The sequence below is a fragment of the Ambystoma mexicanum genome, chromosome 6p, assembly GCF_040938575.1.
Source record: "Ambystoma mexicanum isolate Mex_15411 chromosome 6p, UKY_AmexF1_1, whole genome shotgun sequence".
Taxonomy (NCBI): Eukaryota; Metazoa; Chordata; class Amphibia; order Caudata; family Ambystomatidae; genus Ambystoma; species Ambystoma mexicanum.
In genome coordinates, this window is record NC_090935.1 from 1,219,560,245 (window position 1) to 1,219,585,804 (window position 25,560).

Here is a 25,560-nt window from a genome sequence, read left to right on the forward strand (position 1 = left end):
AGTGCAGGAACCTCCGAAAGACCACACACTGTGGGGAGCAGAACCAGAGTCTAAATCTAACCCATGGATAGTTTAGACTAAAGTGCAAGTGCCAGCAATAATGCAATAATGCTACAAAGGCAAACATCATTATGAAGTGCAAGTGCACATAGCTGCCAAAATGTAATGTGCCAGTGCAGTAATAGGCCAAAATTGCAATGCAACGCGCTATAATGAATATGCAGTTAAATTACAGATAATTACAATCTCCCTGACACAAAAGAATATTACACCACAATGATCAACTTATGTGTGCAACAAATCACCATGAATATCCATGCATACAAAATCTATGCTCTACGTCTGCATAGTTGAAATCTCACAATCCAAAAAATTCACAACGCCAGTGAAAGCAAACCAACAACTGCAATATGCCAAAATTGTAAACTAAGCAAAATGGAAGCAATTGGTCCCGGACTTCCCCCACTAATGTGCAGTTTGATGCTGAAAAGCCAAATGTGGACCCAGTGATCTGCCCGAGTCAGGCAATTAGAAGAGGGGCTCAGGACCCAGGGGCTGAAAAGCAACCTACGCCACAGAGCAAGGAGAAACCGGGACACAACATGCACAAAAAATAATCAATGCTGAAATGGAAAAGAAGAATAATACGAGAACCCCATGACATAACTTTAAAACATAAACACATACAATGAGACAAAATATAGCTCAATGTACGGAACAGCTTAAAAAAGCAGCAAAATGAACAGGAATGTATATACATGCAAGTAACAGTAAGCATCAGAAAAAAACCCAGAATCAACAGTATTCAAATGATTACATAAAGAAAATATCAAAATGGATAGCTAAAGACATAATAATGTAGGGACACAGAAAAATAACATCATGTCGAATAGAAAAGGCATTACATTTAAATGAATTGAACCCCTATAAAAGTGTATAATTCCTCATCAACACTATGGCCAAGGGCAGTATCATAGAGCAGTAATCACCACACTACAGTTACAATTATATGAATTTCCATTGACTTTTTCCCAAATCTATTGCTAATAACTTTCGACTTGTTGAATGGATTTGGGTGAAATTTCCCCCCAAAAAGAAATGTCTGAAACACCCCAAATATGACATTTTGTAGAAGGTTCTCCAAATGGTTCAAAAGTTATTAAGCAAAGAAAAAATGTTGTTTTCGGCCTACACCCATTTTTTCCCGTAGCGAAAAAGGTGCTTCCATTGAACACTCATTGCAAAAAGTGCTGGCCGGATTTTCATTATATAAGATACAAGTTGAGCATAATGTGTTGTAGATATGCTTTTTTAGTTTGGTATAAATTCGTCAAGTACTTTTTTTTTTAAAAGTCGCCATTTTCTTTTGCTAGATGCGTGCGATTTCTGCTGTTATCCTTGCAGACAGATGAAAAAGAAAGGGTTTATTACCGATACTTGGAGGAGGGAAATGGGTGGTTTTACATTAGGGCAGGGCTGAGGAGGGTGAAAGAGGACTACCTGGTTAGTTGGATAGTCTGAAACCTGGGGACCCCGTTTTGAGTCAGATCAGTTTCTGTTCACTCAGGAAATCCTGCAGGATTACTGCCAGATTCCTGCAGGAACAGCACAACACACGATTGAAAAAAATACATCACAGACACGTGCTGTATAAATGGGATAATAGGAGATCATTAGGGGGGTTTTACACTGTAGGGGGAAGGTGAGGGGGCCTAAAGATAAGGTGAAGTGAACAAGGAGAGTGGCAATGGGGAATGACAAGATTTATTTATTTTTTTCGCATTTTATCATTAAAGCAGTAATCAGACGATTGCTGCATAAACATCACAATTCTCCTTCTGTGGGAAATTGTTGAGGGAAATTAACACAGAAATTAAAGAATGGGGGGTAGGAAAGTGTGGCATGGGCCACTGGCCATGCCAGAAGGCCCATGTACTTTCAGTGAAATTGTTGCAATATGAACAGTGGCCCGAAGTCATGGCTGATGAACCTGACTGTTTATTAGTGATGTTGTTATGGGCCACGGTCAAAGGCCAGTTTTTCCCCTAATTATTCCAACATGGACAGTGGCCATATTTGAAGGCCATGTACCAAAGCTGGGTGGGGAGCCCAGGGCACAATTTATAGATGTTTAAAAAGAGAGGAACATAGGGATGATCGATGATTAGGAAGAACCATTCTCAAACAGGATTCTCACAAATCTGAACCAATAGTGTTGAATTTATTATTTTTCATATATATAAAAAAGAAGAAACAAAGACGAAGCATTAGAATCAAATTAAGACATAGAACAAGTACTTTTGACAAATGCAGCAAAATACAAAATGTACAAAGAAATGCAACCAGTAGAACAATTCTTATGAATTTGACTGAATTTAATTCATAAAAACCGGTTCATAACATGACCTAAACCAACTTAAAAACAAACCCATCCACCAGAGTTTCAAACCCAAACACTCATCATCATATATACCACAATCATGCTTCATCATGATAATTCATATGAGACAAAAAACACAAGCTACTCATAAACCATAATATGTGAAACAAAGAAAAACAACAAAATGCTGGTATATGTATCTCAGCTGGTGCCACACTTTTTCTGATTGTGCGCCAGTAATTTATATCACCTGGCATTATAATGACTTATAGCCTAAGGAAAGGCCATGGCTGGTGGCATCTGGTTTTTTCTGTAGATGGGGGCTATGGGACACACCGGTTGGTAATAGCCTGCCAAGGTCTTTTATCTTAATTGTTGATAAATGGATACTGGCCATGTCGAAAAGCCATGACCAATGGGCCCTGAAGAAAATATAGCCTAAAAAAAACCTTGAGATTCACTGAAAAACAATGATTTAAGACAGAGTCAAAATGATACAAATCAGAGTCCTCTGGTTGCTCAGCACATAGCACATACATGAAATCAAAGCAGATATCAACAATGAGAGCAAAAAGTACATCACAAAATATATCAATAGAGTAGACTCTGAGTTCAGATTTTCATTCTTTCAAACATCTTCCAATTTTAAAGGACTTTGCTGCGTTGAATTGGGTCATCTTAAGTTTGTCCTAAATAACTTGGGACACTAAACCTGACACAAACTTTGCTTGAAGAGTGTTAAACTATTTTATTTTTTTTACTTAATTTAGGCTATTAGGTGGCACTGAAAGTGCTACCTTAAAATCTGAAACTATTGTCATTAACATAAGAGCTTCAAATATGGACTTTGAATGAGGGTCTGTAATGCTTTTCCAATGGAGATGACATTTGAGGGATACACAGTTGTAATCCCTCCCCTTCCCTGCCTCTAGCCAATGTAATGCCTATGGCTAATCCCCCCCATTCCTGGCCATCTTGGAACTCTTTGATTTTGCATGAGTTCTTCCATGGAGGCAGCCATCTTAGATAACTGTCTCTAACGAAGCTCTCTAGTAAGAAGCTGGTCATCTTTGAATGGTAAATATACCATGCATCGCCCTATCCGATCCGGTGGGACACAAAGGCCAAAACTGTTGGCTTTGCCAATGCTTGTTTTAAGTCTAGTTAAAAAAAGGAGCTGTGGTAGATGCATAACAGGAGCAGCAGAAATCACAGTTATTTTTTGATTTTCGAGTGTAAGCAGGTCTGTCAGGCATGCACAGCAGCAGCCTCCCACAAATTCTCATCCTCCCACCACCTCTCCAATATTTCCAAAATGTTTAATTAAGGCGCCCCCTCAATGTAAGTGTGTGCGGTGCTTTCAGGAGTGCTACTAAACTTTGATTGAGCTGTTTTCCTTAGCAGGAGAAAAGGAGCGAAATCTGTCCTTGTCCACCCGTACATCGTTTCACTTTACGTCACATTTGGGCAGGCTTGTTTGTGAGTTCTTTGAAAGTTGTGGTTGTGCTTACTTTGCCTGTTAAGTCTGCCAGCACGCTGCCTCCTTTTTTGGCAGCCATTTTCTGTTCTTGCCATGTCAGAGGTTCGGCGGTTGACCAGGTATATTTGAGCCGGAGCCTGGCTAGGCACCTCCTTCCCCGCTGAGTTGCATGACGATATGCTGCACTTCGACCCCCGGCTTCTGCTGGAATTGGATTGGAGTAAGAACACGGCAGCATGCTCGCTGCTCATCTCGCCCACTGCGCCCGCTCTGCTGGGCGGACCTCCACAGCGGCTTCATCAAGGTATTGAGCCAGATGTTTGCAAACTACTTTCTCTCGCTCTGAGTCTTAGTGATGGAGTTTCACTTCAGAGAGGGAGCCATTGCATGCCTTAGCAGTGGGCTGCCGGCAGTTCTAAACAGTGCTGACAGTTCTGATGTATGGACGCTAAACAGTGGGATGCAACCCTGGCTTGTGCTGTCTGCGTAAGAGGGGAGCGGCCTTGACGGATTTATTGGGGCTGCAAGAGTCAGATTTACAGAGTGGCCAGCGAGCTGCAGCACATTGCCAGGTCCCCAGGCCCCTGTCAGCTGTTAAAGCAACAGTGACCTCTCAAGCCAGCTACGTTTTTAGCTGCAGTCCACCTGCACGCTTTACAGACAAACAGAACAGAAATCTACGTATTTCCTTCGGGGTCTCCCTGGCTGTGTTACTGCTTCAGCAATATGCCATAAACCCGCGAGCTCTCGCAAACATGTCGTGTGTTTGACCACATAGATGGCACTTGGAAAACATCATGCCTAACATACTGCTTCAAAGGGTGAAGGGGACATGGGGAAATGGCTTCTAAGTCTTTCTGGTTGATTTGTACATCAAGGCTGTGTTTTTGTTCATTATGGCTGTTTGATTTACTATATTTGCTTGTGACAATATTGCTGTGTGTTGCGTTTCTCTTGCCCGTTCCATCATGCCAGGGGTAAAGTATATGCTCGAGCACAAATATGGGGGGAGGAGGGGTGGGTAAAAGACCTACAATCGCAAATCACAATTCATTGCTTTTCACCATAAACTGTTTGAGTAGTACCTGTTAAAATGCATGGCAAATATAGCATTTTAAAGCAAATTAGGTCAAAAACTGTCTTCAGGACCACAATCCCTGCAATGCAGTAACACATGGTGATCCACAATAACAACTTTTGGCCACCATTTTGACACTGCCTTATAGGCCCCCATCTATGTATTATGCATGATTGTGAAAGCCCATTCAGGTGTGAAACTAATGCATGCTCCAGTTTACTTGCCCACTGCATTAGGGTGGCGAACGTTCCGCAAAAGATCTCAGGACATGTCATTCATGTGTGCTCATATGAAGCATTTTATAACGTGAAGTTCAAGAACCATTCATAGTGCCATTTGTGAATAAAGACCAGTCTTCTGACATGACTGGCAAACCCTTATTGAGTGCATGTTGGGCGTAGGAGTCTTTGTAGTCCGATCTTTTTTGCGAGAAACTAAATTGAATGCAGAGGTGTAGATGCCCTTTGTTGGCAGTGTATTGGTGGTAGCTTACACAGCTGGTTCTTTCATTTGGGAGGTCCTATCACTGCACATCAGATGTCGAGGAGACCCCCTCCTCCCATACGCCCTTATTCATGGTAGGGGAAGAGCAGGTTTTGAAACAGGGAGAACAGATTGCGCATCTTCATTAGAACGGCCCCACCGAGAGAGGGATAACCACCAACAACCCAATGCAGAGCCCTGCAGAGTGCCCCCAGGAAGCTCCAGGGCAGTTAGACAAGGCTGCTATGGCAGGGGTGGACCCGTAACTGGGAAACCAGGCCCATCTCATAATGGAGGACGGAAGGGACGATCCTACGACACATGCGCTATCGGGCTTCTCACCACCAAACACACCAGCCATCTTTAAAGAATATTTGGGTGACTCCATATTGGATATGTATTCTATACAGAGGCGTAGACAGGGTAGGGCATGAACGTGCAAAGCCCACCCAAAGTCTGTAAATGCCCACTCAGAGTGCTGCCTGGGCATCTACAGATGTTAATGTCACTGCGGTGTGCCCAACTACAGTAGCTTCGGGCTCCACTTGTTAGACAATCTTGGCTACTCCTCTGATTCTATACCCCCTCTGCCTGTTGCTGGTTTCTTGCCAATAACAACAACGCACGCCCTCATAACCCACCTTGCAGAAAACAATGACTGATTCATATTAAAAAAATGCAATTGTACATTTGTCTTCGAAAGTCCAGCATGGTTTGCAGCCCCAGGGCCAGACGTAGAAGTACAAGGTGGCGTTACTTGTCTTTCTCCTCTGCTTTCCTTCGGAGGTCACACAACGAAGCTAGAATGGGATGCCCAGGTCCCCAGGGCCATGGCCTGCAGTGATGCCAGGCTGGTAACAGAGGCATAGCCAGGATTGTCTAACAAGTGGAGCTTGATGCTAATGTAGTTGGGCCCATCGCAGTGACATTAACATCTGTAAACGCCCACACAGTGCTGCTTAGTGGTCATATGCAGATTTGGGTGGGCCTTGCCCGCTCAGGCCCTAACCTGTCTACGCCTCTGGGTGGTACCATTCACAGGGCAGTCATGCACGCAAATTGGCGAGCCAGCAAGATAGCTCCACGTGTTAAGAGCTTGCTTCATAAATCTGTATTTGGCCTGCATTCACAGCTTTGATTTGTGACCAATGACTCGGCCATTCATTATTCTGAAATGAATACATTAGTAAGACACTATTTTAGCTTAAATCAGGCTAAAGCAGCTGTTTGCATATCAGTTTTGCAAATAATCGGACTGGGTGACCCATTTCTACTACATCAAAGTGCCCCCCCCCAGCCACCCAACCTCTATATCATATATCCATTGAATCGCCTTCGTGTTCCAGCACCACCCTGAAACTTGGAAGCAGTCGTGTTCTGAATACACTGCTAAAGCGCCTAGAAGCAATTCGGTTTTACACAGCGTGCAAGCGATCGCTCTGTCCCCAGATGGTGATGATAGTAGTTCCAGGGTGACAACCACGTTCCAAGTAACATGGCGCGAAGGAGCAGCCAGGTGTGTGACGGTCCCTTGGCCTGGTTCAATGGGTCATCAGTGTTACATGTTTCCGGCATGTCCTTAGCACACATTAGAACTAGATTGCCTCTGACAGTTTGTGGGCACGTCTGACTCACAGGTCCACAGGCAAAGCACTCAGCTTCAGTGGGGTCACAGGGGGACACCCCCGCGTTCTGCATTGTTGTGCGCTGCTTAAGAGTGGATTCAATGCTACTGACCGTACATGCTGTACAGCTAAGCAAATAGGCCATGCCTTCCTTTAAAGGTCCTTTAGTGAAAAGTTGGCACGTGCGCGCTAAATAATTATGGCTCCTCAGCTCCGGGGGTTTGCATTTGTATTTGTAAGAAAGTACCGGATCGGTCACGGTTCTCTTACTCTGTGGATTCCGGTTAGGGAGTTACACAGCTTGTGATATATATTACGCAAACTCAGTGATTTCAAGTTTGCGTTTGCTCTTCTAGTTCATTTGTTCACATGATTTGCTATTTGAAAAGCAATAATGGCCATGTAAGCATACTGCCCCTCCAGAATGCTACCAGTTTACATACGTGCAAACACAGTTCCATGTCATTCGGAAGGTCTCCTCAAGCCTTGTTTTTGGTTTGGGCTATTAGGTGATGCTTGCACCACCTGTAAGCCAAAACTGCTGCATTACAGAACGGGTGGCTAGAAGTGGATTAGAGGGCGGGACACACATCTTGTAGGTTATTTGCCCACCCATCGACTGCCCATGGGCATTCTAATCCCTAGTCGCATTCCTACCCAGTTCCTGGCCCTTCCCCCCCAAAACACTTTCTCATGTGGAATCTTTGAGCTAGCTTTTTCAAGCCTAACATCAATCTTTGCATTCTAAGTGCCTGCCGGAGTTTTTTCAAAGCAGTCTTCTGGGCAGTGCTATTAGATGCCCAGATACTAGCGATACTAGCACCATTTTGCACCTGCTACCATCAATGGCTAGTTAATACACTACGGCTGTGCCTGGCAAGTAGCCTTTCCCATGCCTACACAAAAGCCTGAACAGTTGGCATTGCCAATGCTTGTTTTGTTTTAGCTCTTTAGTTACCTTGCTTTAGTGTGACGTATCTTTAATAGTTTAATTTCTTCTGTTGTCCTACAGTGGTATTTGTCAGTGATGGCACACGTATTTGCATGTCCACATTTAAGAGCAACACACAGATCATGGTTGGGAATACCACGACACTCAATCTAAGATATATTCCAGCAGCCCATTCCTTGAGTATGGAAAGGGATGGATCAAAACCATTTGCAGGAAACCTGCAACTGAGATTCTTTTTAGAATATTATATTTTAACTTCGGGGTCAAACAATCCCTGTTTTGGGACGGCTTTCATGCTTCATGCGATCTGTTGGGTTAAAGGAGCTCAGTTGCCTTTACAGATCTGTAGACATCTTGGGTTCATCCAGTTTGTATCTGTCACAGGCTATCCTCTATGGTTTCTTTCAAGAGGGCGAGTGGCCCTTTCTGTCAACTCATATTGTTCATTATAGTCTCCTGAGGGACCAGGGAGTCTGACATCCTCCATAGGCCCTGACTCACATCTCTTTCTTGGAAAGGCTCAGTTGCAATCATGACTTGTGGCCCCTCACCTTACAGCCCTGAAATAGGTTCATCAAGTCGGCACCCAGGCCTGGTGTTGTGTTGTGCCCCACACTTACCTACAGAAACAAAGCTCCCATATGTCTGTTTCCTATTTAGAATCAAGGAGTCTGGGAATGAATATCTCTGGTAGGGCATGCCTGTCATGCGCCCCTTCTATGCAAAGGTATGGGACAGATGGAGACGCAACCGCTATTGAATTGCTCCACTACGTTACGCCGCTGTGCCTTCAGCGGTCTAGTCTTCCCTTCTGTCATGGCCGCTGCCAGCTTTTTCTTCACTCCTGACCGGCGGCGGTCGCGTTGTAACTGGTTGTTTCCTCTTTCGTTGCGAGCGCTTCCGTAAGTTTTCTCCTTGGCTTTCGGCCCTGCTCTCTGGCGTCTTCGCCTTTCTCCTTTGGTATCCCTTCTCTTCCCGTTGTCCTTTGGCGCTCTCCCCTCGGCGCCTCTTTACTTACCTTGGGTCAGCGTCTGCCTGGCCGGCTTCATCTCCTGTGTTCCGGCTTCTCTGTTTCCCCCCTTCTCACCTGGATTTCCTTTTCTCCCCTCGCTCCCTTACCTTCACTCTTACTGTGTGGAGCAGTCCTGTATTTTGGATCCGATACGTACCAGATTGTTCGGAAGATCTCCATCTTCTGTTCTGCATTCTTTGGGGTTTTTTGCCCTCGTGGCTTTTTCCCCTTCTGGCGGCTGCGGATCCGGGGGCCTCTGGTTCCCGGATATTCTCCGGCAACCAGTGTGGCTTCGTTCCGCGGTCGACCATACCTCCTTAAAAAGAAAACCATAGAGAGAGACAAGAAGAAGACGAAGACCTCTGCTATCCTCTATTCAGGTGAGGACGAGAGTGGAACAAACGATTCAGATATAGAGGTTGAGTTACCTGACAGCTTGCAACGCCAAAAGGATCCCGCTATGTCAACCGCTGAACAGGTCCAAGAACTGGTAGCGGCAGTACAGTCCTTGAATATGGAGGTGCGAAATTTAAACCAAGAGTTACAGAATATTAAGGCCGAAAACACTGTACTCCGACAGTTGGTGGCGACTAGAGAGCCCCGCAATACGGATCTTCCTCCCATGCCACTTTCCCCAGGAAAATTTGACGGATCCTCTAAGAAACTCAAGGAATTTATAGAGGCTTGTTATATACAATTTGCCTTTCGACCTACTACTTTTTCCACCGATCTAAGCAAGATCGGGTTCCTGGTTTCTAATTTATCAGGAAACGCTCTGGCCTGGGTTAGTCCCTTGGTCACAGCGGACAATCCAATTTTGAGGAATTGGGATGCCTTTCTTGCAAGGTTTAAGCAGACCTTTGATAGGCCAGAAGTCACATATATGGCCTGTGAAGAATTGCTGGAGGTCCATCAAGGTCAAATGGATCTACTATCCTACATCACCAAATTTAAAGAGCTTGCCACAGAGGCTAACTGGCAAGAGCAAGTCCAATTCACCATCTTCAGGAGGGGACTTAAGGAGGAATTGAAGGACGAACTTGCAAGGATTCCTCGTCCGGCCTCGTTTTCAGAACTTTTGTCCGTCACCTTACAGAATGAACATCGTATAAATGAAAGGAAGCAAGAGAAGAAGAAGGCTAGAGGGGCTTTCAGCCTTCCCAGTCCCTCAGTTACTCCGAGGATTCCCCCGAATTTCTCTAAAGAGGAACCCATGCAGATTGGCACCATGAGGGCGCCACTCACTCCAAAAGAAAGAAAAAGACGCCGTGATGCGGGCCTCTGTATGTATTGTGGTTCGACATCTCATCTGCTTAGAGATTGCCCCGATGTCCCACCAAGGAGGTCGGGAAACGAGGTGCCTCGAACCTAAATGGGACCTCAGTTCGAGGAATAAACAAGGGTCCCTATGTAACCTTGTCAGTCGCCCCTTCCCGCCTGAAAGAAGACGCTCGGCTTATGGTGGTTTCATTGCATTTGTCCTGGGGGAAAGAATCTGTGGACACGCTGGCATTAATAGACTGTGGTGCCGCGGGGAGCTTTATGGACACAGTATGGGCCAGCAAGATGGGTATCCAACGAATCCAGAATAAGGAGAACCTCAAGGTAGAAGGTGTGGAAGGTACCCCTCTCTGTTCTGGACCGATCACCCACTCCACAGAACCCATTCGGGTGACAATTCAGGAACATAAGGAAGAGATGTCATTTGATATCATTAGGGCCGCCCACTTCCCCATAATACTGGGCATTTCTTGGCTACGCTGTCACAATCCGACCATCGACTGGGCCACTAATACCCTCAGCTTTCTCTCTCCCTACTGCAGCCAGTCGTGCCTGAGTTCCCAAAGATATCAGACAGCAATATTACGGACTTCAGAGTCTCCCATTCGTACCATACACTCAGTTCCAACGCTATTGGCTGAATATTCCCAAGTGTTTGTTGAAAAGATGGAACATGATCTCCCCCCACATCGCCCTGAGGACTGTGCCATTGAGCTTATTCCTGAGGCTTTGGTTCCATTTAGTAGGATGTTTGCCTTATCCCTCAAGGAGAAATCTGTTCTTCGACAGTACCTGGATGCCAACCTCAAGAACAGCTTAATCCAACCCTCCAAATCGCCTGCTGGAGCCTCACTTTTCTTTATCTCTAAAAAGGATTCTGAGGAGCTTCGGCCTTGCATTGATTATCGGGGTCTCAACAAGGTTACCATCAGAGACAGATATCCCATGCCCTTGATATCCGACATACTCGAGGCAGTGAAAGGGGCAGTGATCTTTACCAAACTGGATCTTAGGAATGCTTATCATCTCCTACGCATCCACGCTGGAGATGAATGGAAGACGGCATTTAGAACTCAGTTTGGTCTGTACGAATACAGGGTTATGCCCTCTGGCTTAGTTAATGCACCTGCGGTTTTCCAACGGTTCATGGACCGAACTTTTTCTGACTTGCTTTTCCATTCGGTCATCATCTATTTAGATGATATTCTAGTCTTTTCGAAATCAGCCCAAGAACACATTCACCACTTACATGAAGTATTCAGGCGCCTTCAAGATAATCGTCTTTTGGTCAAATCCAGTAAATGCCTTTTTCAAGTGTCCTCAGTTCCTTATTTGGGGTTTATTCTTTCCAAGGATGGAGTTCAGATGGATCCCAAGAAGGTATCTGCAATCGCTGAATGGCCCTCTCCTTCTTCCATAAAAGAAGTTCAAAGATTCTTGGGATTCTCGAACTTCTATCACAAATTCATCAAAGATTTTTCCTTAACAGTGGCTCCCATCACTTCTCTTCTTAAGAAAGATCAACTACCTTTCAAATGGACTTTGGAAGCGGAAGGGGCTTTCAGAAGTTTAAAGGGGAAATTTTGTTCAGCCCCCATCCTAAAACAACCAGACCAGACAAGAAGATTTAATTTGGAGGCCGATGCTTCAGCAGACGCGGTGGGAGCAGTCCTATTACAGGACCATGAAGGAGTAGAACATCCGGTGGCCTATCTTTCCAAGACTTTAAAACCCAGTCAGAAGAATTACTCTGTGATTGAGCGAGAGCTTCTGGCCATCAAACTGGCGTGTGAGGATTGGAGGCATCTTCTTCAAGGGGGAGTCGGACCATTCACCATTAGGACAGACCATAAGAATTTGAGATCTTTAAGGAACTTGGAATGCACTAATGCCAGGCAGGCTCGTTGGGCTAATTTCTTTGCTCAGTATGATTTTGAGATTACATATGTTCCGGGAGCCCAGAATGTGGTAGCCAACTCACTTTCTCGGCGATGGAATACCGAAGAACTCTCGACTCCGATCAAAGAGAGATTTTTTCCGGATCAGGTTTTCATTGGAACCACAGTGTCATTCCTTTCTCAGGTTAGGTCCGCCAATGAAAGGTTACCACTTCCAGAGTCTGTAGCCACCAAGTATAAGGTAGTAAAGAAAGAGGGTCTGGTATTCAATGACAATAAGTTGTACATCCCGTTACCGGATCTACGCAATCAAATAATATCATGGTGCCACGACCATAAAACAGCCGGGCATCGAGGCATAAAGAATACAGAAGATCTGGTCAGAAGATCTTTCTTTTGGCCCGAAATCTCTATCGATGTCAGAAGACATATACAATCCTGTCTCCAATGCGCTCGTGGTAAGCATCGATACCAGAGACCCATCGGCCTTCTTGAGCAAATCCCACTACCTTCAAAACCTTGGGAACAGATATCCACAGATTTCATAGTAGATCTGCCAGTATCTCGGGGGCACTCTTGCATAATGGTTACTGTGGATTCCATCACAAAGTTAGCCCACTTCTCCCCACTCCGGGGACTACCCTCCGCATCTGAAATGGCAGAAGTTTTTATCCGAGATGTTTTTCGTCTTCACGGGTTACCCAACAAGATCATTTCGGATAGGGGGAGTCAATTCACCTCCAAATTCTGGAAAGCCTTATACCATCATCTAGGAATCACTAGGGCCCTCTCATCAGGCTTCCACCCACAGACTAATGGTAAAACTGAAAGACTTAATGGAACCCTTGAACAATACCTTCGATGCTATGACAACAAGGCCCAAGATGACTGGTATGATGTATTACCCTTTGCAGAATATGCATATAACAACTCCTCACATTCCGCGCTGGGTCTCAGTCCTTTCTTTTGTACTTATGGGCAACACCCCAAGGGCATTCTACCAATATCATCCTCCGAAGCTGTGTGCCCTTCCATTGAGGCTCGTATATTGCAGATCCAGGAAGCCCACAAGACAGCCGAGCGAGCTTTGGTTGAGGCTCGCTCAAGTTACAAGAAATGGACGGATCGAAAGAGAAAGGAGGTCACACCTTTTGGACCGGGCTCCAGAGTTTGGCTATCCACTAAATACCTACCCCGATGGGTACATCCTTCCAAGTTATCTCCTAGGTTCATTGGTCCTTTTACTGTGGTTTCTCGCATCAATCCGGTGGCCTTTCGCCTCCGACTACCCAAAAGCATGAGTAAAATACATCCTGTTTTTCACTCCTCCTTATTGCGTCCTGCCCCGGCAGACATTCCCACTACCCCGGTACACCGGCACAGGGGAGTGGAGGACACAGCTGGAGAAGAATATGAAGTAGATAAGATCAAAGACTCACGTTACCACAGAGGGAGATTGGAATTTCTTATTTCCTGGAAAGGTTATCCTTCATCAGAAGACTCTTGGGAACCCAGTTCTCAGGTTCAAGCCCCACTTTTGGTGAGGAGATTCTACCGGGCCCATCCAGGGAAACCGGGCTTTGCCCGCACTGGGGGGGGCATACTGTCATGCGCCCCTTCTATGCAAAGGTATGGGACAGATGGAGACGCAACCGCCATTGAATTGCTTCACTACGTTACGCCGCTGTGCCTTCAGCAGTCTAGTCTTCCCTTCTGTCATGGCCGCCGCTGGCTTTTTCTTCACTCCTGACCGGCGGCGGTCGCGTTGCAATTGGTTGTTTCCTCTTTTGTTGCGAGCGCTTCCGTAAGTTTTCTCCTTGGCTTTCGGCCCTGCTCTCTGGGGTCTTCGCCTTTCTCCTTTGGTATCCCTTCTCTTCCCGTTGTCCTTTGGCGCTCTCCCCTCGGCGCCTCTTTACTTACCTTGGGTCAGCGTCTGCCTGGCCGGCTTCGTCTCCTGTGTTCCGGCTTCTCTGTTTCCCCCTTCTCACCTGGATTTCCTTTTCTCCCCTCGCTCCCTTACCTTCACTCTCACTGTGTGGAGCAGTCCTGTATTTTGGATCCGATACGTACCAGAGTGTTCGGAAGATCTCCATCTTCTGTTCTGCATTCTTCGGGGTTTTTTGCCCTCGTAGCTTTTTCACCCTTCTGGCGGCTGCGGATCCGGGGCCTCTGGTTCCCGGATATTCTCCGGCAACCAGTGTGGCTTTGTTCCGCGGTCGACCATACCTCCTTAAAAAGAAAACCATAGAGAGAGACAAGAAGAAGACGAAGACCTCTGCTATCCTCTATTCAGGTGAGGATGAGAGTGGAACAAACGATTCAGATATAGAGGTTGAGTTACCTGACAATGTCCTTGATACACTCCACCTGTTCATCTTATCTCCAAGGACCACAGCAACTCCCAGCTTCTAGGAAGATCTTGTAGTGGTGTCCTGCCAAATAACGCAACTCGGCCCCACACAGCTGTAGCCCGCAGCACCACAGGCCTGGCTAGTTGGTCTACAGGCTTGCCCTCTGAGGGAATACACAGAAAAGAAAGACACGGACACCAATGTAGTAAAAGGTTTTATTAGAAGTGTAGTGTAGTGTGTGTTTTATTCATATGTTATGTTCTGTGTGTGTGTTTGTGGAAGAGTCCATCCAGCCCACCATGGGGCCGGATTGGAATGTGAAAACTGTTAAGGATAAAAGAACAATGCAAAAGAACTTCCCTACCCAAGAATGGGATGGGTAAGGTAGAGAGAGAATAAATAATACAGAAGGATTTGAAAAGGACAGTTAGAGGGACAGTTACGAAAAAAAGAGAAAGGAGAGAGACTTACCTGGGGGGTCGCTGCCTTGGCTGGCCCACTGGGGCCTAAATCCATCTAGCAGCGCCGGGTGGCACGTGGGGGTGAGCTGATATGCCAAGGACAACTCGGCCACCCCTTGGCTGTGGAGTCTGTCAGCCCACCCGCGGGGCCAGACTGGACAGTCCCAGAGACATTTGTGGCCCAGGCAGCGTAGCGGTGGCTGCCTGGTCCCATTAAGCACAGCTCGGCCAGGACCGTGTGTGGTGGCGGGCCAACAGGGCTGCACGGCCGTGCCCCTACAGGCCCACCTCATGGCCAGTAAGGCAGGCCTGTCATCATTAAAGTCCTCCGGGCATGTGTATGCAAGGAGCAGCCCAGGGGGGGGAAGCAGTGTGGCGCAGCAGTCACCCCATTGTGATGTAGGGTTATTATGTTGGATATGTTGTGAGTTAATGTATATATGTATGTGTACAGTTAAATTAAGTAAATGTTAAGTAGGTTAAGTGTTACATAGGGGGAGTTACAGGGTGGGGTAATTAGTAGGGGGTATGTTAAGTAGGGTAAATGTTAAGTAGGGTAGAACGTTTAGATGGCCATTATCATAAATAGGGGATAAAGGGAGGTACTGTGGCGTGAGGTAGCGAGATAGTTTGACAGTCTGCCTGAGGCCGCCTAGCAAGACAGCATCACCCATGGGGGTCATCCTCTGGTCTCACATTCCATGTGGGTGGAGCCTGAGGTTAGGAAGAGGAACGGTTGTGCAGACTCACTCTAAATGTCCCTGAGACCCCTCCAATGAAGATTGAGCTAATGTAGAGATTAAAGGTGTTTAATAAAGAGGAGTACCCTTTGGGATCCCTATAAACATGCACTCTGGTGTCTGTGTGCATTAGTTATCTAAGAACTCAGGGTGTAGCCCATCTCCGGTATTAACCATTTTATTTGCAGGTTGCACAGCGCATCACCAGAACAGCTGGTCTGGGATGATGGGGTGGTGCCACTGTGTTCCAGTTCTGGCTCAGAGAATTTGTAATACTGAGTGCTCCCGTGCCACAGAAACAAAAAAGACCAGGGGCTGCACGGGACTCTCACACAGGCTAATGTGGATATTCATGCAAAATCCCACCACCATGACTCAGCACAAATAGAAACCCATGAGTCTCAATGCAGGTTCTGGCTCCCATTTGCGAATACAGCCAGAAACATTGCAGCCATTGCCCGATCTAAAAAATGAAGCCGCCTGGGCTTCCCACGCATTCCAAAGAGAATGGAAAAAGACCCAATTTATTGTAATGCCACATGGAAGTTACTCGAAAATGTGTGACAGAGTGTCAGCCTGCTCACTTCTGAGTGAATCTAACAATCAAAGTCAGATGGCGGCTCTGGTAAAAGACTTTTCTGCTCTCACCCGCTGCCCCCAGCCACTATTTTAGCGTCAGATCCTATTCCTTATATGGAAGGCACCTGCTGGAACTGTAATAAATCTGTCTCGGATTCTTGGCTCCTCATTGCCATATTAGTTTCCCTGTGCCACCTGGCACACGAGCTTGTCCCTTTCGGCCCCTTTCACGGCTTTCTTTGACCACGCAGAGCAAGAGCTAAGCTGCAGGAGTAGTCAGGCGTCTAGGTTTGGCATGGCTGTGTATAAGGTATTTGGTAAAGCAGAGAGAGGCATACCATTACACGCCCGGTGGGTACTGTATGCTGCTCAGCCAAACCTATGTCATTAGTTCTCATCTCAGTGTATGTTATGAAGGTTTTTTTTAAAAAAAAAAAATGTTGTAAAGAACACATGAATGTAGAGGACATGTCTATTGGCCAGCAGAGAAAATGTTTGTGTTGCTTAATATAGCAACCAGCGCACAGAGCGCTCCACAACATGCTCAGGGTTTACACGGTGTTAAACTAATAATGGATTGACAGAACCTTCTCCATCGTGTATTGTATCGTGTATCAACTACTCTGATTTCAGCAGACGAAGCAATATTCTCCCACTTTTCTACCTGACCATGTGCCAAACATATACCCACCCTGCACACAGAATGAACTTATGTGAATAAAATAGGCAACAGGTGTAAGAAGAACATATGGGGAAACAGCGAATGGCATTAACACAAATATGAAGGACTTGCTGAGGAGGGCTGGTGTGAATGACCACGGTTTCAAGGAAGGAAAGCACCTTCAATCACGTGGAAGCCGAAATATCTTTGATATGATTATGATATGATATGATATGGCGTTTATAACGCACCTATACACAAGTGTTGTAGTCTGCCAGTAAAGACATGTTAAAGTAAAGCAAAACATTGACCCGTTTGACGTTAGTGTAATTTATGAACAGTGCACTTGCCGGCACCACCTGCAGAGGCGTGTCATCAGTGTGGTGTGCCGGGAAGCGGCTGCCTGCCTGAGCATTGGCAGTAAGGGGCGCATGTCTGGATTTCGTACTCACTAACAGGCAACTGATTCAAGATGCGCCACCAATGTGAGGCATCCGCACTTAAGAATGACGAAAAGCCCCTCACCAATGACACCCACACACATGCCTAGGGTTCCTGTGGCTACTCTTGCAGCAGGGGGCAGACTGAGAGGCACATGGTTGTTCTCCTCTGGTATGGCAGAGAGAGCTAAACCCTGCTGAAGGTCACACTGGGCGGGCTAGAAGCCATCGAACTAAAACCTGCTGGACATCACACTGGGCGGGCTAGAAGCCATCAAACTAAAACCTGCTGGACATCACACTGGGCGGGCTAGAGGCCATCGAACTAAAACCTGCTGGACATCACACTGGGTGGGCTAGAGGTCATCGAACTAAAACCAGCTGGACATCACACTGGGCGGGTTAAAGGCCATCGAACTAAACCCCGCTGGAGGTCAAACTGGGCGGGCTAGAGGCCATCGAACTAAAACCTGCTGGAAATCACACTGGCCGGGCTAGAGGCCATCAAACTAAAACCTGCTGGATATCACACTGGGCGGGCTAGAGGCCATCGAACTAAAACCCGCTTGATATCACACTGGGCGGGCTAGAGGCCATCGAACTAAAACCCGCTGGAGTTCACACTGGGTGGGCTAGAGTCCATCGAACTAAAACTCGCTGGAGGTTACATTGAGCGGGTTAGAGCCCATCAAACTAAACCCTGCTGGAGGTCACGCTGGGTGGGCTAGAGCCCATCAAACTAAACCCCGCTGGAGGTTAGGCTGGGTGGGCTAGAGTCCATCGAACAGGCCATTTGGCCTGTGTTCATCCTCATGAGAGGCGTTTTTGTATTGCCAGGTTACACAGATGGAGCTGCTTTTAAAATACCAACCTAGGGTTGTTGTTGAAAAGTGTTGTTTTGCATTACTGGAGTTGATTGTGGCTAGGGCCCCAAGGGCGATTTTGCACTTGACGAACACTACAGTGGCTCTTGAAGGCTATGCACTTTACATTCCAGCCTTTTGTTAAGCACACTGTGGCACAATCCTACGCAATGAGCACCCTTCATGAAAGCGTACCCGTCCGTAGCTGGTGCATTTCCTTTGGGGGGGTACGTAGAAGAGAATCCTTTCATGTTGGTAGACTATAGGATAGGGTATATAATATACTTACTTCAGTTATGATGATACCACAGAAGGAGGTAAGATTATTCAAGGAAGCGGTAATAAGGGAACCAAGGGCGAAACATTTGAATGTAGCATCTGTGACCCATGCAGACAGTTTCCACCAACTTATAAGTGGGACACCATCTCTACAACCGTGTCTTGCCTGGGCCAGTGTAAAACATCTAGGGTGGCTCATCACAAGGGCACAATTTGATTGGTTATGGTTGAGAGGTAATACGGTGAACTGGGCGGGTTATCCGGGGGATCCAATGTGTCCCGCGTGAAGTGCCTCAAACTAAAAATTTGAGCCACTTTATTTTGTTTTGTCCGAGTTATCTGAATATAGGAAAACTGACAATTCTCACAGTTTTAAAACGCACTGACTTGCACCAATATTGGCTAGCAATGTCCTTTTTATTGAGGGCAGAAACAAAATTGACGGCCTGGGCCCTGTTGTTGTATCTGCAGTCAGCTATGTTTCATAGAAGGTGGTTTTTCAGAGGATTGGCTGCTGCTTTTTAAAATCATGTAACATGTCTGCTCTATTGTTATTTTTTCTCTTTTAACTATCTGATATAGAATGATGACTGGGTTACCAGACATTTCATCGAAAAAAATTGGTCGACTGGACAAATGGTCGAACCAATTTCGTCGAAAACCAAACGGTCGAATTTTTAAAAAAATTATTTTTACCCCTTTTTTTGGGGGGGGGGGTCCCCCCAACCCCCTTTTTTTTCTAAAAAACCCTTTTTTTAAACTAAACTACAACCTTAAAAATATATATATAAATTAAAAAAAAATTCGACCATTTGTTTTTCGATGAAATTACGTCGACCAAATGTCCTGTCGACCAATTGTTTTCGATGAAATGTCCGGACACCTGATGACTGATTGATTTAATATGCACCAATGGATTATGTTTTACTTTTGGTGTGTTACATGTTTGTGTTTGATGAATATTTGTATTCGAATAAACATTTACAACAACATATATATTTATATTGTCTGCTCATATGCATTTCTATTTCTTTACAGACATGAGCAAGTCAGCGTTCTGTATCAGAACATCAACATCGTGGAGCCGCGATTAATTCAGCAATATGAGCAGGTTATCAAGAACTTCATTCGGGAGATCAAGCTTCAGAGCACAGAGATGGAGAACCTCGCTTTTGCAGTGAAACGGTAAGACACGAATTCTGTGTGCAAGAATTGCCTGCTAGGTAACAGCTAAATATGTAAGGTGATGCCTGGGACGGTGGCCCAATTAGGTCAGCCCATTGAAGGGCTACGCGGCGACGGTGGCCCAATTAGGTCAGCACATTGTGGGGCTACGCGGCGACGGTGGCCCAATTAGGTCATCACATTGAAGGGCTATGCGGCATAGAGTCGTGTTGCATGCGCAGTACGCCCACCCTACATTCTTTAATAGCAATCTGGACGCGTGATCTAGTAGAAAACAAATATTGCTTTTCATTTCAAAACGTTCTGTTCTCTACTCTTACGTGGCAACTGGAATAGAACGCAACATTCGCACTGAGAAGCCGCCATGATGCTGCCTTCCGATTGGTCACCGCCATCGGCTATTTTTTTGAGGTTGCGACTGAGCTTTCCATCAAGGCTAGTGAGAAAGCAATCACTGCTCAGACAAAATCCACAGGGTTGGGTTCGGAAGAGCCACGGACAGGCGGATGCTTCCAACAGCTCATTCAGGGCCGCCCTCTCACATCTAAACACTACTCCTTCTCACTGTATGCGCCTGGAGAAAAGGGATGCCGCGCCACCAGAAAAGGTCAAAAGTATGAACACATGAAGAATGGCATCAAAATAGCACTGGCGATGGAGCAAGAAAATATGTGCATCAATTTGTGAAGTGATGTGTGGCTGCAGGGGACATAGATTCTGATTCAGATGGTGATACATACATTGATACTGGCCCAGGAAGGGGTCACAGGCCCACCTCGCGGGCCCGCTGGCCAGGGCTGGACTGGGAACTAAAAGAGGCCCTGGAAATAATTTTCAAAGTGGCCCCGTATTACACATTTTCAGCAGTCCCATGGTTTTCCTATGAGGACATTTGGAAATACCACACAAAAGTGGCCCAGGGTGCAGAGGCCCACTGGGAAAACTACAGAGTTCCCTAAAGGCCAGTCCATGTAGATGATAAAGTCTCCACCGCTAGCTGCACTTTTGCATCCGAGTTTCTCCCCGGCCTCAATCTTGTGAGGTTTCTAATTCTGATACTCGTTCTCTCCAAAACTCCATCCGGAATTCAGTTTGAACCTTCAAAACAACAGTCACAAGACCTATAACTCATCACATACTTACTCATTAGCCGCACTGCTGCTTCTCTCCACCTCAGGAGCATGCCCTCATCGCTTAACACACCTTGATGATCGCCATAGTTACCTCTTTAAATACCAACAGATTCGTTGTCCTAGTGGTTAAAACTACTAGCTCCATAACGACGTAGTCACCAAACTACGCCACCAAACTAGTCAACAAAAAACGGACACACGAGGAACGAAAAAAGTGCCACACTCTGATTCTGGGCCTGCACTTCAGGCATTGTGCTATTGCCCTGCAGGCCAGTCCGAGCCTACCCTCACACAGCAATGCTAGCTCTAGTGTATAACCTCAGCCCCTCGCTGCCCTCACAGGAGCTGTATGCACTCCAGGGCCCAGTCTTGCCACTGCTGTATCTCCATCACATCCCAGCTGACAACGATAATGCAAGAGCCATTTGCTCTGAGTGCAGCAGGATCAAAGATAAATACCAACAAATGAATCGCCATGGTAGACCCTCAGGTTCTCAACCTAGATTCTCCCACATTGCAACACCGCCTTGCACTAAGCGAGAACACACCAACCCTACACCCACACCAACAGCTCAGGTTATGCTCATGCATGCAACTACACACACAACTATGCCCACAACCCCGACCCTAACCTCACCAGTCCCTCATGATATGATAGGTTATTTATAACACGCTTAATACCCAGAGGTTTCTAAGCGCGGACCCGGGGATTGAACCTGTGTTGCTCTGTGTTGTCTTGCTTGCAAGGCAAGCACGTTGCCCCTGAGGTATCCCCCGACCCCCCGAGACCTTATGCTGCCTAGGCTTCTCCACCCTGATCACAGCTTAATAGAGATAGACCATATTTTACAACCCCCTGCAGTCTGCAGTCTTAACATCTGGAAACATGTATCATGGCAATTCCAGACACAATGGTCCTGATGAGTCCTCACATTTGATCTATAAACCGGACTCCACCACTCCTTTTTTTCCTTGTGACCCCTTCATCTTTTCACACCGATATCTTCCCAATACACGCTGTTTGTGGACGTCAGAGCCACGATGAAGGGTGTGAAGAAACAAAATGCCTTCTCCTAAATACCCTCAGAAAGTTATTGTCCTGCGTCGGACGTATTCCTGTCACAAAGAGCAACGTTCTGCATGTGGCAAGCGACCACCTCTTTGCTCACTCTTGGAATATTTGGTAATTGTGTCTCCTTCTCCCACTCGTAACTTGCCATCACTTTTGCTATGGATGTGAACGTTATGTTTAAAGATAACACTCTTCCAGGGCCAATGCAAAGGCGCTAGGAAGGAAATGCATAGAACGAATGAACTTGATACACCATGCAACATGAAGGAGTTTGGCAGAAATCACAATATCAATAAGCATCAATTTTGCTAGGAATAGGGTTAACATTATTATTATTTTTATTATTACTAATAATAATAATAATAATAATAATAATACCGTTATTCAAGCATGTTTTAATCATTATGAATCCAAACCTTAATCTGGACAAGATGCCTAATTGCAGGCCCATTTTGAATATTCCCTTTACAGCAAAGCTTCTGGAACATTATTCAGTCCGGGAGCCACTGCGCGCAGGCTGAGACCTGGCAGGAGCTCTGCATTAATGGTCCTGGCAGTACTCCATGACATGTGTCCGGAATTGCATCATGGGGGATTGAAGCCCTCTAGCCTTGAGATGTATCTGCATCATGCAATATCGTCCGCCACTCTACATGGCTCTCCGTGTGTCCATTGTGGAGGAGCAGGAGGCTTTGTCACTGCAGGAGCAGTGCCCCGTTCCCAGATGGGCTGGAGCCTCATCTGCAGCAAAGGTAGGCCCCGTGGCTGTCCTGCCACCTTCTGCTGAGTGCAGATTTCATCCTTGCCGAAATCGTCAGAAATTGCATAATAATGCGTCTCACGTGCATCCGAGCGCCTGAAATTGCAATTTGGCTTTATTACAGCCAAAAACACTGCTTTCTTTGTGAAATTCGCCAATCCACCATTGCAAGCCATGAGGTTGCCCCAATCAAAGATCGCCGCCGCCCTTCCCCTCTAATGCAACCTGGCCTTCACTGCCTTCAGATCCTACAGTCTGCCCTGATTGGCCATTTGCCCTTTTATGTTGACGAATCCTTCGCCGGCAGGCGAGCGTCGGCCCACCCACTAAGGGACCCAGCCAACAAGGAACAACTCCTGTCCTGACCCTGTCCAGAGCCGACAGAGACCAGGGCCAGGAATTCTGTCAGAGCATCTTAAATCTGCTTGGAACCATTATCTGAAATCCTCATCTGTAACGGGTAAGAAGTGCAAATTGCCTCTAAGCAATTCAAAATCATCCTCCCCTCATTTACACCCCTCCGTAGTCTATTGTCGATTACTCAGATCCAAAACCTTCGTTTGACTTACATTGTGCACTTAGCCCATGCTGCGCCCTTCACTAACTTTGGAACAGTGCTCATGACATTCCTACCTTCGTGCCGTCTCTGTTTCATCCACTCTGCCTATTGTGCCGCTGACTGCTTTATAGCATACTATGCCCCACCTCGGGATGACTCTTTTCCTGAACGCTATCCTGATTAAAATTGTACCTATTGCCATGTGCACATATCCGGCCGAATTTGCAGCCTAGCCTACAAGTATGCAAATGCTTGTAACGGCCTCACTGTGCCCTAGTATGCTCTGCAATGAGCCACGCGCCTCGCAGGCCTTCTCTTTCAACCTACTGCCTAGTATCTGCATCTAGCCCCCCACACCATGTCAATGCCGTGCTTCTTAGCCTTCGGCACCTTTGTTTCAGCATTTAACATATGACATAAGGTTATGGTATTTAGCCATCAGCACCTCACTTGCATTTAGCATCTTCACTATGTACTCTTGCCTTCTGAGCCTAGTTTGCATTTTAGCTTTTGATTGTGCATTCTGCCTCGGAGCCTGATTTGCATCTAGCATTCTCACTGTGTATCTTTGCCTCCTGAGCCTGATTGGCATTTAGCTTTTTGATTGTGTATTTTGCTTGTGCGCCTCATCTGCATTTAGCATTTGCACTTGCATTTTTGCCTTCTGAGCCCCATTTGCATTTAGCATTTTCACTGTGTATTTTTACCTTCTGAGCCCACCTGCATTTATCATTTTCACTGTGTATTTTTGCCTTCTGAGCCTGATTGGCATTTAGCTTTTTGATTGTGTATTTTGCCTACGCGCCTGCCATTGAAACTCAGCAGCTGACACTGTTTTGAATTTGAGCTTCTATACCATTGATATTGCATTTGGCTCACAGTGATTCAGTGTAAAATATTGCCAACCCCAGACATCTCCTGTACACCAAAAGACAATGAGGGACTCCAAGCAAAAACATCTACCCATGGCCATGCTTGGAAGAGGCACGTATATATAAAGCAACTAAGAGACCAGGGTATGGAATCTTGTTTAGGTAAAAGGACAAGACTGAATCCTTTATAACACAGCCGATTAATAATATAACCGGGTAAGTACAGAGCATATAACAAACCAGGAGGTGAAAGAATTCAATTCACATCCTAAACATAATAGAAAATAGATGTATTAATTTAATAGAATATGCCATAAGAATTATAAAATCTCATAATGTATCACAACAAATTGAAATGGTAAAATACAATTCAAGAAAATATTAGTACATGATTGTCAAAGGGCGATCACTCAAAGTAATGTGCAACACAACCAGACCCACTCGCTTCACCAATCACTCCATCCATACTAGACTCATACATATCTAAAATGCATACCTCAAATACAATGGTGAAATACACGAAATGTACATAAACATAAGTAAACTACTTGCACAAAATGTTATAGCACCATACTCAAGTTCTAGTCAGTGACAAGCACTGTATTACTAGAAAATAAATAAAATGTCCCAAGGTTGGAGATCTTAATAAGTCATATTAATTGACAGTTAGACCAAAACAAATGTAGACCAATCAAAGAACCGACATGTTTCTTTCCATCTTCATAATTGAGTTAATTGTGTGGAAATTCATCAGGGTCATTTAAGGCCTGAAATCATCAGTGATCAATGGTGCTGGATTGTTGCAAAACTCTGTAAACCAGTCTTGACCTGACACCTAAACAAAAGAACAGAAATTACTGATCTCTTACCAATTCAATACAATAAGTGCAGTATATACCTGTATGACGCTCTATCAATGGGTGTAAATACAAGGTCAAATGACCTACTAAAGAAGAAATTCACCTACAAGCGGTCACAAGCAAAAAATGAGTGGACCGGCCGGGCATAGAAACTAAATCAATAACGTCCTAGCCCAATGTACAGTGCAAGAGAGTGAAAAAGAAATATCCCATGGATGGTCTGGGGGTAGAAAATAGTGTGGGAATAAATTAGAAATCACAAAAATCACTCTGGGTGTAAAAGTGACTCAATATTTGGGATGAAAAAATCACTCCAATTTCATTTAAAGCATTGCAATCTAGAACCAAACAAACAACACATGGATGGCTGGCAACACTCTGGTAATAGAACCAGACCTCCCATAGGTGGCCATGGGTAATTAGAATGAGGATCGCAACAGGGTGGTAGAGGTTAGAGCTAAACTAGCACTGGCAGTCTAGAATAATATCTTGATTATTCATTGTAATCGCATAAAGGTGAAAATTCAGTCAAAGTAACACTTAGGGCCTCATTACA

At 45.6% G+C, this 25,560-nt stretch overlaps 1 protein-coding gene across 1 annotated transcript in view; it reads left to right on the plus strand.

Annotated features, from left to right (window-relative positions):
- The window catches only part of RASEF (RAS and EF-hand domain containing), a 706,663-nt gene that overhangs the window by 247,976 nt on the left and 433,127 nt on the right, over positions 1-25,560 (plus strand). Inside the window, exon 2 of the mRNA XM_069625884.1 lies at positions 19,602-19,748. Coding sequence (XP_069481985.1) covers positions 19,602-19,748 — 147 coding nt within the window. The remainder of the gene's footprint in view (positions 1-19,601; positions 19,749-25,560) is intronic.